A 13,173-nucleotide genomic window follows, 5' to 3' on the forward strand; every position below is an offset into this window, starting at 1 on the left:
AAGCAGTGAGTAAAACAAACTTAGTGTCACGAGCGGCACTCGGCGGTCGACGTCACCGTCCTTCTAGCCATCACCGATCCACTTTTCATTTTACATTTGTTTTGTCTTTGTTTTCTACACACCTGGTTTCAATTCCCCCATTACATGTTCATTATTTAACCCTCTGGTTTCCCCCATGTTTGTGTGCGTGTTTGTTCTATTGTTCAGGCTGTTGCTGACGGCTGGTATATTGTTGCCGGGTTTTGTTATTTACGGCCGTTTATTTCGTGTTACCGTTTTTTTTTTCCCGCACCATAGTATTGTGTTTAAACTGGTGTTATCTTGTATTAAATACCTTGTCCACGCATCTCAGCTCTCCTGCGCCTGACTCCTTTCACCAGTTACCCACAGCCTTGATGCTTAGGTAGGAGGCTTCTGATGTTAACAAAAAAACCAAGGCCTTTTTGGTTACAGAAGTCAACAATTGAGAGTGCCTGGGGACACGCAGGGCCTGGGTTGAGCTCCACATCACCCGAGGAACAGAGGAGGAGTAGGATGTACGGCTGAGGCTAGCAAAACTGTTCGTCTAGTGTGTTGGGGAAAGAGAATAAAAGGAGCAGATTTCTGGGCGTGGTAGGATAGATTCAGGGCATAATGTGCAGACAGGGGTATGGTGGGGTGCGGGTACAGTGGAGGTAAACCCAGGCACCGAGTGATAAGAGAGGTTGCATCTCTGGACATGCTAGTTATGCTGGGTGAGGTGTGTGTGGGAGGTGGGACAAAGGAGGCATCTGAGGCATGTTGAGTGGAACTAGGGACTCCGAGGTAAACTAAAACAATGATAACTATCCTAAACAACAATATATAAGGCATATTGACATTTGAGAGACATAAAACGAGGCATAAAGAAAGGTGTTGATTGATCCAGTGAAGAGCAATAGATGGAACAGGGAAGCCGCTACTACGCTAGCACGCGGGACACACGGCGTTTAAAGTTAACAGGCCGGGGTAAGTAGAAGCGTCTGCTCCGACGTCCGGCAAAGGCCGGTTGAGGGCACAGCGGATGGAGTTACGTCGGCAGACCAGTCGTGGTGGTACGGCGGGGCACCGTGTCGACAAAGGGTCCAGGCCAGATGGCGAAAGAGTTATTGTAGTTGTAGTAATTTCGTTTGCTAGCCGGGAGATGCACCTGGCTCGCGGCTAACTGGTGCTAGATTCGGGGCAAGGGTGTTAGCCACTATAGCCACTCGGTAGCAGCTAGCTAGCAGCGATGATCCGATGCAAAGGTCCAGAGCTTACGGCAAGGATCCGGTGGAGTAGTGGATTCAAGCCGTGTTGGAGTAGAGTCCGAGAGCATCAGCTGTGCAGCCGAGTGATCACCGAGTAGGCCGGGAGGTGGGCCTGGCTCAGGGCTAGCTTCGGGGGCTGGGTCATTAGGTGGCAGCTAGCTAGCTGTGATGATCAGGAGTAATGGTCCAGGGTTTACAGCAGGAATCCGGCGTTGTAGTGGAGAAAACATTCCGATGCTGGCAAGTATTATCCAGGCAAAAAAACATCTGGTATCTGTGCAGAAGGTAAAGGCCGCTAGCAGTGGCTAACAATGGCTAAATAGCTAGTAGCTAATTAGCTGGATAGCTGCTGATGGAGGTTCTGGCTATAAGGTCTAAAAAATAGCGGCTCCGTGTCACATTGAGTGAGGCGGGTTACCGGAAGGTATATTTAATTTTAAAATGGAATAGAGATGGAAAATAAATTGAAATATATATACAAAAAAGACGTACACGAGAGGACGACAAACCACGTCTGCACTGCTACGCCATCTTGTGCTTTTATTTTGTAGATTAAAACAAGCAATGGTTACAGTACATGTCTTCCTGGCAGAAAACAATACAAGCATGTTAGACTAGCGTATGGAAAAGTACAATTTCCATGGAAAGATCTCAGGTTCATTTGATTCGATAATAGTAGGTTACATGGATGATGCATCAAACGTAATCATGATCTGCCTAAGAACAGGTCTGTATTGAGGAATGTAATAATGAAATATATATGAAAACATACAAATAATACAGTTTATATTAAAAACTTGGATTTTAAGAACAGTATACACATCACTACTTTCATTACTCGTTATCATCAGTAGTGTAAAGTACTTGTGTAAAATACTTTAAAGTACTACATAAGTTGTTTTATGGGATACCTGTACCTTACTTTACTATTTATATTTGACTACTTTTACTCCACTACATTCCTAAATAAAATGATATACTTTTTACTTTATACATTTTCCTTGACACCCAAAATGCTTAGCAGGACAGGAAAATGGTCCAATTCAGGAAAACATCCCTAGTCATCCCTACTGCTTCTGATCTGGAGGACTCACTAAACAGAAAACATCCCTGGTCATCCCTACTGCCTCTGATCTGGAGGACTCACTAAACAGAGAACATCCCTGGTCATCCCTACTGCCTCTGATCTGGTGGACTCACTAAACAGAGAACATCCCTGGTCATCCCTACTGCCTCTGATCTGGAGGACTCACTAAACACAAATGCATCGTTTGTAAATAATGTCTGAGTGTTGGAGTGTGCCCCAGGCAACCTGTAAATTATGTCTGAGTGTTGGAGTGTGCCCTTGGCTATCTGTAATTATGTCTGAGTGTTGGAGTGTGCCCTTGGCTATCTGTAATTATGTCTGAGTGTTGGAGTGTGCCCCTGGCTATCCATACATTTTCAAAACCAGAAAATGGTACCGTCTGCTTTGCTTAACATAAGGAATTTGAAATGATTTACACTTTCACTTTTGATACTAAAGTATATTTAAAATTAAATCCTTTTAGACTTTTACTCAAGTAGTATTTTACTGGGTGACTTTCACTTTTACTTGAGTAACTTTCTATTAAGGTATCTTTACTTTTACTCAAATATGACAATTGGGCACTTTTTCAATTGTCATAGATATCATCCACCTCCATGGCTTCGACTCCTGTGGCGTCGACTTTATCAAAGAGGAACTGGTGGAAGGTTCTCTGCTCTCCCTGATCTGTAGCTGAAGTGTTACTGTTGAACGGCAGCTTCTCCTGAAATGCCTTGACCAGGCTGGCATTATCAGACTTTGTCTTGACTCTTTCCAGCACTACGTCTAATTTCAGACTCCTCTGGCTCAGGAATCCCTGTAGCACATCAACTCGTTTCCTACGCACCGCTTGGATGATGATCTCCTCAAGTATGCCTGACAGGGGAATGGCAAACTCTATGATACTCTGGGTTTTCCCTCCTTTACCCTGGTAGGAGTAGCCTGCTGTATGCATAGCTATCAGCTGGCAGTACTCGTTGAAGACTGGAGAGCCAGAGGCACCGTGGAAGAAACAGGTGTCATAGGTAATCTTCTCTGTGTCCGTCAGTAGATGTGTGATGTCCCAGTTCTCCTCGAAATATCTGTTGTTTATGACATGTAATAATTCCTCATTTTCTGTGACATGTTTTTCTACAGCTTGTTTCCGATCTCCTCTTTGAATGATGAAGCAGGGGTCTGTCTTTTTCACCCCGCCCTCAGGGTGGCCGATGATGCAGATTCCCCCCTCTGGAGACGGAAAGCTGAAGGTGTCAAGCAAGCTTGAAGGCAAGGTGATGTCAGGACCTGAACTAAGCTCCAGCAAAGCAAAGTCAAGATTCCCAGAATAATCTTTTCCATAGGCTACAACCTCACTTTTCACTGGTATCTGCTGCGTACTTGCATCCAGGTCTTCAAAGTCAAACGTGACTGTTACTGATTGTTGCAGCGTGTTAGTTATCGGCTCATAGATTTGCTGGACAACATGGGCGTTTGTAAGGATGAACTTGTCAAACAGAAAGAAGCCAGTTCCTTTTGCATTCCCTTCAATTCTCACCTGACAAACAGAAGCACTCAGCTCTATCAGTCTCTTCACTTTCTTTACCTCTTGGAAGCTCTGTGTTTTCTTTCCAAACTCTACTCTTAAGAATTGTTGCACGTCTGAAGGCTTTTTCAGATTCTCTCTCTCTTTCATGTGATCTACCAAGCCTGCATATTGGGAACGTAGGATGTTTAGGATCTCTTTAGAGTTTGGAATCTCTTGCCGTTTTTGCTTCACTACCAGAGATCTATCATCTTTTCCTGTCTCCTTTGACTGCAACTGTGTTTGAACTGTGTCTGTTGTGGTAGGATTCTGAGGACAGAGAGCTGCTTCCGATGTTCCACCAGGTGGGACGGACAGCTCTTCAGTTGGTGTGTTGTCCACATCCTCAAGACTATCTGGCTGTGGCTGAGCTACATGACCGATACGTTTTACCTTCACAACCAACATTTCACCTTCACGACCTTGATGACGTTTCCTATCAAGACCATCAACTGGCTGGGACATCTCTGTGTCGACACCCGTCTCTGGCTCAGAAAGAACACAGCGTGTTTTAAAGATGGTTTTATCAAATCGCCCATCTCTCCTCAAGGCTTGCTTCACCTTTTCCCCTTTGTATCCGTACACACAAACATACTTCACTTTCTTCCTTAGCTCTGGGTTTTTCATTACTTTCCTTTTAACATTTTGTCCACCCTTAGTTTCAACAATGAAAGCCATCAAATTGTCAGGTTGTATTTTTGTGGGGGGGTTACTCTGTTTGGAAAGGCCCTGGGTATCTGAAGAACAGCCGTTTGGAACTGTGATCAAGCTGACTGTCACTAGCTCATCGTTATCAATTAAATGGCAGGGGAAATGTGTACTGACAGCTGCCCTTGGCTCTTTTTCTCTTTGGATGACAATTTCCATCCCCTGTTTTTTCTTTGTCGTGTTCTTGAACATCTCGCTTGTTCGCAGTGCATCCAAGACCGTTCCATAAGTATGGCATGTAACACTGTATTTTTTTTAATTGAAGCGGTATCGGAAGGTATGGCTTTCATCATGTGCTTCTTTCTGTGACAGAAGAGATGTAAGTGTTAAGGCTCAGGGGATTAGAACCACAGTCTCCCTCTCAGGAAACCAACGTCAACCACTAGGCCAAGAGGAAATTCCCCCTTGGTCTGAGAGTGACACTGATTTTAAGACGCAGGCAGAGAGTTACTCCGCCTCACCTCGGCTACATCAAATTGTAAAATAGAAGAATATATTAAAAATAACTCATAATTTACTATTATTAAAGAACAGATAAGTGTTAAGCAAATACAGGCAGATGAATGCATGTCTCACCTTGATATGAGGATCCTGAGATTGGCTAGATGTTCCTGGCTTATTGCCCGAGGATTTACTCTGATGAGAACTCTGTAATGCATGAGTTACAACATATACATCAACTACAATTACAATAAAGGGTCATAGTGGAATCATTTCTGAAGTTTAAATTGTTAGAGGCTAGCGTTGAAAAATGGAGGCTAGTATAGTAGTGACTGTATTGTAAATACTAGAGGGATAGTAGCCGTTAGTGACTGTAGAAGTGGTGAATGATGGTAGTGGAAGTATTAGTAGTAGTAGTAGTAGTAGTAGTAGTAGTAGTAGTAGTAGTAGTGGTACGTAGTGGTGGTACGCTTTCTCCCCTGACCCATCTGTCTATCTCCTCATTTGAATTCCATGCTGTCACAGTCACTAGCCTTAACATCCTTATCATTTATCGCCCTCCAGGTTACCCTGGAGAGTTCATCAATGAGCTTGACGTCTTGATAAGTTCCTTCCCTGAGGATGGCTCACCTCTCACAGTTCTGGGTGACTTTAACCTCCCCACGTCTACCTTTGACTCATTCCTCTCTGCCTCCTTCTTTCCACTCCTCTCCTCTTTGTACCTCACCCTCTCACCTTCCCCCCCTACTCACAAGGCAGGTAATACGCTTGACCTCATCTTTACTAGATGCTGTTCTACTAATCTCACTGCAACTCCCCTCCAAGTCTCCGACCACTACCTTGCATCCTTTTCCCTCTCGCTCTCCTCCAACACTACTCACTCTGCCCCTACTCAGATGGTATTGCGCCGTCCCAACCTTCGCTCTCTCTCTCCTACTACTCTCTCCTCTTCCATCCTATCATCTCTTCCCTCTGCTCAATCCTTCTCCAACCAATCTCCTGATTCTGCCTCCTCAACCCCCCTCTCCTCCCTTTCTGCATCCTTTGACTCTCTATGTCCCCTATCCTCCCGGCCGGCTCGGTCCTCCCCTCCTGCTCCGTGGCTTGATGACTCATTGCGAGCTCACAGAACAGGGCTCCGGGCAGCCGAGCGGAAATGGAGGAAAACTAGCCTCCCTGCGGACCTGGCATCTTTTCACTCCCTCCTCTCTACATTTTCTTCCTCTGTTTCTGCTGCTAAAGCCACTTTCTACCACTCTAAATTCCAAGCATCTGCCTCTAACCCTAGGAAGCTCTTTGCCACCTTCTCCTCCCTCCTGAATCCTCCTCCCCCCCTCCTCCCTCTCTGCGGATGACTTTGTAAACCATTTTGAAAAGAAGGTTGACGACATTCGATCCTCGTTTGTTAAGTTAAACGACACCGCTGGTCCTGCTCACGTTGCCCTACCCTATGCTCTGACCTCTTTCTCCCCTCTCTCTCCAGATGAAATCTTGCGACTTGTGACGGCCGGCCGTCCAACAACCTGCCCGCTTGACCCCATCTCCTCCTCTCTTCTCCAGACCATTTCCGGAGACCTTCCCCCCTACCTCACCGAGCTCATCAACTCATCCTTGACCGCTGGCTACGTCACTTTCGTCTTCAAGAGAGCGAGAGTTCCACCCCTTCTCAAAAAACCTACACTCGATCCCTCCGATGTCAACAACTACAGACCAGTATCCCTTCTTTCTTTTCTCTCCAAAACTCTTGAACGTGCCGTCCTTGGCCAGCTCTCTTGCTATCTCTCTAAGAATGACCTTGATCCAAATCAGTCAGGTTTCAAGACTGGCCATTCAACTGAGACCGCTCTTCTCTGTGTCACGGAGGCTCTCCGCACTGCTAAAGCTAACTCTCTCATCTCTCTCATCCTTCTAGACCTATCTGCTGCCTTTGATACTGTGAACCATCAAATCCTCCTCTCCACCCTCTCCGAGTTGGGCATCTCCGGCGCGGCTCACTCTTGGATTGCGTCCTACCTGACAGGTCGCTCCTACCAGGTGGCATGGCAAGAATCCGTCTCCGCACCACGTGCTCTCACCACTGGTGTCCCCCAGGGCTCAGTTTTAGGCTCTCTCCTATTCTCGCTATACACCAAGTCACTTGGCTCTGTCATATCCTCACATGGTCTCTCCTATCATTGCTACGCAGCCGACACACAATTCATCTTCTCCTTTCCCCCTTCTGATAACCAGGTGGCGAATCACATCTCTGCATGTCTGGCAGACATATCAGTGTGGATGACGGATCACCACCTCAAGCTGAACCTCGGCAAGACGGAGCTGCTCTTCCTCCCGGGGAAGGACTGCCCATTCCATGATCTCGCCATCACGGTTGACAACTCCATTGTGTCCTCCTCCCAGAGTGCTAAGAGCCTTGGGGTGACCCTGGACAACACCCTGTCGTTCTCAGCTAACATCAAGGCGGTGACCCGATCCTGTAGGTTCATGCTCTACAACATTCGCAGAGTACGACCCTGCCTTACACAGGAAGTGGCGCAGGTCCTAATCCAGGCACTTGTCATCTCCCGTCTGGATTACTGCAACTCGCTGATGGCGGGGCTCCCTGCCTGTGCCATTAAACCCTTACAACTCATCCAGAACGCCGCAGCCCGTCAGGTGTTCAACATTCCCAAGTTCTCTCACGTCACCTCGCTCCTCCGCACACTCCACTGGCTTCCAGTTGAAGCTCGCATCTGCTACAAGACCATGGTGCTTGCCTACGGAGCTGTGAGGGGAACGGCACCTCCGTACCTTCAGGCTCTGATCAGTCCCTACACCCAAAGAAGGGCACTGCGTTCATCCACCTCTGGCCTGCTCGCCTCCCTACCTCTGTGGAAGCACAGTTCCCGCTCAGCCCAGTCAAAACTGTTCGCTGCTCTGGCACCCCAATGGTGGAACAAGCTCCCTCACGACGCCAGGACAGCGGAGTCAATCACCACCTTCCGGAGACACCTGAAACCCCACCTCTTCAAGGAATACCTGGGATAGGATAAAGTAATCCTTCTACCCCCCCTCCCCGAAAGATTTAGATGCACTATTGTAAAGTGGTTGTTCCACTGGATATCTTAAGGTGAATGCACCAATTTGTAAGTCGCTCTGGATAAGAGCGTCTGCTAAATGACTTAAATGTAAATGTAAATGTAGTAGTAGTGGTGGTAGTAGTAGTAATGTTGTAGTAGTAGTGGTGGAAGAAAAAGTGGTACTAGTAGTAGTAGTAGTAGTAGTGGTTGTAGTAGTAGTGGTGGTAGTAGTAGTGGTGGTAATGGTAGTGGTGGTAATGGTTGTAGTAGTAGTAGTAGTAGTAGTAGTAGTAGTAGTAGTGGTTGTAGTAATGGTGGTTGTAGTTGTAGTGGTAGTGGTAGTAGTAGTAATGGTAGTAGTAGTAGTAGTACTAGTGGTATTAGTAGTAGTAGTGGTGGTGGTGGTTGTAGTAGTAGTTGTGGTAGTAGTGGTGGTAGTAGTGGTGGTAATGGTAATGGTAGTGGTGGTAATGGTTATAGTAATAGTAGTAGTAGTAGTGGTTGTAGTAATGGTGGTTGTAGTAGTAGTGGTAGTGGTGGTGGTAGTACTAGTAGTGGTTGTAGTAGTGGTAGTAGTAGTAGTAGTACTAGTAGTGGTTGTAGTAGTGGTAGTACTAGTAGTGGTTGTAGTAGTGGTAGTACTAGTAGTGGTTGTAGTAGTGGTAGTACTAGTAGTAGTGGTAGTGGTAGTAGTAGTAGTGGTATTAGTAGGGGTAGTGATAGTAGTGTTAGTGGTAGTAGTAGTAGTAGTAGTAGTAGTAGTAGTAGTAGTAGTAGTAGTAGTAGTAGTAGTAGTAGTAGTAGTAGTAGTGATAGTAGTAGTAGTGGTAGTGATAGTAGTAGTGGTAGTAGTAGCAATGGTGGTGGTAGTGGTGGTAGTAGTGGTAGTAGTGGTGGTAGTAGTGGTAGTAGTGGTGGTGGTAGTAGTGGTGGTGGTGGTGGTGGTAGTGGTGGTAGTAGTAGTGGTGGTAGTAGTAGTGGTGGTAATGGTAGTGGTGGTAATGGTTGTAGTAGTAGTAGTAGTAGTTGTAGTAATGGTGGTTGTAGTAGTAGTGGTAGTGGTGGTGGTAGTAGTAATGGTAGTGGTAGTACTAGTAGTGGTTGTAGTAGTGGTAGTACTAGTAGTAGTAGTACTAGTAGTGGTTGTAGTAGTAGTAGTACTAGTAGTGGTTGTAGTAGTGGTAGTACTAGTAGTAGTAGTGGTAGTAGTGGTAGTGATAGTAGTAGTAGTAGTGGTAGTGATAGTAGTAGTAGTAGTGGTAGTGATAGTAGTAGTGGTAGTAGTAGCAATGGTGGTGGTGGTAGTAGTAGTAGCAATGGTGGTAGTAGTAGTAGTAGTAGTAGTAGTAGTAGTAGTAGTAGTAATATCAATGGCGGTTTTAGTGGTAATGGTAGTAGTGTTGTAGTAGTGGTAGTGGTGGTAGTAGTGTTAGTAGTAATAGCAATGGTGGTTGTAGTGGTAGTGGTGTAGTGTTGTAGTAGTGGTAGTAGTGGTAGTAGTAGTAGTAGTAGTAGTAGTAGTGGTGGTAGTAGTAGTAATAGTAGTAGTAGTGGTGGAAGAAAAAGTGGTATTAGTAGTAGTAGTAGTAGTAGTGGTTGTAGTAGTAGTGGTGGTAGTAGTAGTGGTGGTGGTGGTAGTAGTAGTGGTGGTAATGGTTGTAGTAGTAGTAGTAGTAGTAGTAATGGTGGTTGTAGTAGTAGTGGTATTAGTAGTAGTAGTGGTGGTAGTAGTGGTGGTGGTAGTAGTGGTGGTAATGGTAGTGGTGGTAATGGTGGGGGTAGTGGTAGTAGTAATGGTACTGGTAGTACTAGTAGTGGTTGTAGTAGTGGTCGTACTAGTAGTAGTAGTAGTAGTAGTAGTAGTAGTGGTGGTAGTAGTAATAGCAATGGTGGTTGTAGTGGTAATGGTAGTAGTGTTGTGGTAGTGGTGGTAGTAGTGTTAGTAGTAATAGCAATGGTGGTTGTAGTGGTAGTGGTAGTAGTGTTGTAGTAGTGGTAGTAGTGGTAGTAGTAGTAGTAGTAGTAGTAGTAGTGGTGGTAGTAGTAGTAATAGTAGTAGTAGTGGTGGAAGAAAAAGTGGTATTAGTAGTAGTAGTAGTAGTAGTGGTTGTAGTAGTAGTGGTGGTAGTAGTAGTGGTGGTGGTGGTAGTAGTAGTGGTGGTAATGGTTGTAGTAGTAGTAGTAGTAATGGTGGTTGTAGTAGTAGTGGTATTAGTAGTAGTAGTGGTGGTAGTAGTGGTGGTGGTAGTAGTGGTGGTAATGGTAGTGGTGGTAATGGTGGGGGTAGTGGTAGTAGTAATGGTAGTGGTAGTACTAGTAGTGGTTGTAGTAGTGGTCGTACTAGTAGTAGTAGTAGTAGTAGTAGTAGTAGTAGTAGTAGTGGTGGTAGTAGTAATAGCAATGGTGGTTGTAGTGGTAATGGTAGTAGTAGTAGTGTTGTAGTAGTGGTAGTGGTGGTAGTAGTGTTAGTAGTAATAGCAATGGTGGTTGTAGTGGTAGTGGTAGTAGTGTTTTAGTAGTGGTAGTAGTGGTAGTAGTAGTGGTGGTGGTAGTAGTAGTAATAGTAGTAGTAGTAGTAGTAGTCGTAATAGCAATGGTGGTTGTAGTGGTAATGGTAGTAGTAGTAGTGGTAGTGGTGGTAGTAGTGTTAGTAGTAATAGCAATGGTGGTTGTAGTGGTAGTGGTAGTAGTGTTTTAGTAGTGGTAGTAGTGGTAGTAGTAGTAGTGGTGGTGGTAGTAGTGGTATTAGTAGTAGTAGTAGTAGTAGTCGTAATAGCAATGGTGGTTGTAGTGGTAATGGTAGTAGTAGTAGTGGTAGTGGTGGTAGTAGTGTTAGTAGTAATAGCAATGGTGGTTGTAGTGGTAGTGGTAGTAGTGTTTTAGTAGTGGTAGTAGTGGTAGTAGTAGTAGTAGTATTAGTAGTAGTGGTAGTAGTAGTAGTAATAGTAGTAGTAGTGGTGGAAGAAAAAGTGGTATTAGTAGTAGTAGTAGTAGTAGTAGTGGTTGTAGTAGTAGTGGTGGTAGTAGTAGTGGTTGTGGTGGTGGTAGTAGTAGTGGTGGTAGTAAAGTGGTGGTAATGGTGGTAATTGTTGTAGTAGTAGTAGTAGTAGTAGTAGTAATGGTAGTACTAGTAGTGGTTGTAGTAGTGGTAGTACTAGTAGTAGTAGTAGTAGTACTAGTGGTATTAGTAGTGGTATTAGTAGTGGTAGTAGTAGTAGTAGTAGTAGTAGTAGATGTAGTAGTAGCAATGGTGGTGGTAGTGGTGGTAGTGGTAGTAGTAGTGGTAGTGGTGGTGGTGGTAGTGGTAGTAGTAGTGGTGGTAATGGTAGTGGTGGGGGTAGTGGTAGTAGTAATGGTAGTGGTAGTACTAGTAGTGGTTGTAGTAGTGGTCGTACTAGTAGTAGTAGTAGTGGTGGTAGTAGTAATAGAAATGGTGGTTGTAGTGGTAATGGTAGTAGTAGTAGTAGTGTTGTAGTGGTGGTAGTAGTGTTAGTAGTAATAGCAATGGTGGTTGTAGTGGTAGTGGTAGTAGTGTTGTAGTAGTGGTAGTAGTGGTAGTAGTAGTAGTGGTGGTGGTAGTAGTAGTAGTAATAGTAGTAGCAGTAGTGGTGGAAGAAAAAGTGGTATTAGTAGTAGTAGTAGTAGTGGTTGTAGTAGTAGGTGTGGTAGTAGTAGTGGTGGTAATGGTGGTAATGGTTGTAGTAGTAGTAGTAGTAGTAGTAGTGGTGGTTGTAGTGGTAGTAGTAGGGGTGGTAGTAGTAGTAGTAGTAATGGTAGTGGTAGTACTAGTAGTGGTTGTAGTAGTGGTTGTACTAGTAGTAGTAGTACTAGTGGTGGTAGTAGTAGTACTAGTGGTGGTAGTAGTAGTAGTAGTAGTAGTAGTAGTAGTAGTAGTAGTAGTAGTAGTAGTAGTGATAGTAGTAGTACTAGTGACAGTAGTAGTGGTAGTAGTAGCAATGGTGGTAGTGGTAGTAGTAGTGGTAGTGGTGGTGGTGGTATTGGTGGTAGTAGTGGTAGTGGTGGTAGTAGTAGTAGTAGTAGTAGTAGTAGTAGTAGTAGTGGTGGTAGTAGTAGTAGTGGTGGTGGTGGTAGTAGTAGTAGTAATAGCAATGGTGGTTGTAGTGGTAATGGTAGTAGTAGTGTTGTAGTAGTGGTAGTAGTGGTAGTAGTAGTAGTGGTGGTGGTAGTAGTAGTAATAGTAGTAGTAGTGGGGGAAGAAAAAGTGGTATTAGTAGTAGTAGTAGTGGTTGTAGTACTAGTGGTGGTAGTAGTAGTGGTTGTGGTGGTGGTAGTAGTAGTGGTGGTAGTAGTAGTGGTGGTAATGGTGGTAATTGTTGTAGTAGTAGTAGTAGTAGTAATGGTAGTGGTAGTACTAGTAGTGGTTGTAGTAGTGGTAGTACTAGTAGTAGTAGTACTAGTGGTATTAGTAGTGGTATTAGTAGTGGTAGTAGTAGTAGTAGCTGTAGTAGTAGCAATGGTGATGGTAGTGGTGGTAGTGGTAGTAGTAGTGTAGTGGTGGTGGTGGTAGTGGTAGTAGTAGTGGTGGTAATGGTAGTGGTGGGGGTAGTGGTAGTAGTAATGGTAGTGGTAGTACTAGTAGTGGTTGTAGTAGTGGTCGTACTAGTAGTAGTAGTAGTGGTGGTAGTAGTAATAGCAATGGTGGTTGTAGTGGTAATGGTAGTAGTAGTAGTAGTGTTGTAGTAGTGGTAGTGGTGGTAGTAGTGTTAGTAGTAATAGCAATGGTGGTTGTAGTGGTAGTGGTAGTAGTGTTGTAGTAGTGGTAGTAGTGGTAGTAGTAGTAGTGGTGGTGGTAGTAGTAATAGTAGTAGTAGTAGTAGTGGTGGAAGAAAAAGTGGTATTAGTAGTAGTAGTAGTGGTTGTAGTAGTAGTGGGTGTGGTAGTAGTAGTGGTGGTAATGGTTGTAGTAGTAGTAGTAGTAGTAGTAGTAGTGGTAGTGGTTGTAGTGGTAGTAGTAGGGGTGGTAGTAGTAGTAATGGTAGTGGTAGTACTAGTAGTGGTTGTAGTAGTGGTTGTACTAGTAGTAGTAGTACTAGTGGTGGTAGTAGTAGTAGT

At 44.6% G+C, this 13,173-nt stretch overlaps 1 protein-coding gene across 2 annotated transcripts in view; it reads right to left on the reverse strand.

Annotated features, from left to right (window-relative positions):
- Positions 1–2,919: 2,919 nt before the first annotated feature.
- LOC115157628 (protein FAM111A) overlaps positions 2,920–13,173 on the reverse strand; it is a 23,493-nt gene continuing 13,239 nt past the window's right edge. For both annotated transcript variants that reach the window (XM_029706039.1, XM_029706038.1), the window contains exons 5-6: positions 5,180–5,251; positions 2,920–4,906 (exon numbers count right to left, since the gene is read on the reverse strand). In XM_029706039.1, coding sequence (XP_029561899.1) covers positions 2,924–4,795 — 1,872 coding nt within the window. In that variant the 5' untranslated portion in view covers positions 4,796–4,906; positions 5,180–5,251 and the 3' untranslated portion in view covers positions 2,920–2,923. The remainder of the gene's footprint in view (positions 4,907–5,179; positions 5,252–13,173) is intronic.

This window comes from Salmo trutta, chromosome 21 (genome assembly GCF_901001165.1).
Source record: "Salmo trutta chromosome 21, fSalTru1.1, whole genome shotgun sequence".
Lineage (NCBI taxonomy): Eukaryota > Metazoa > Chordata > Actinopteri > Salmoniformes > Salmonidae > Salmo > Salmo trutta.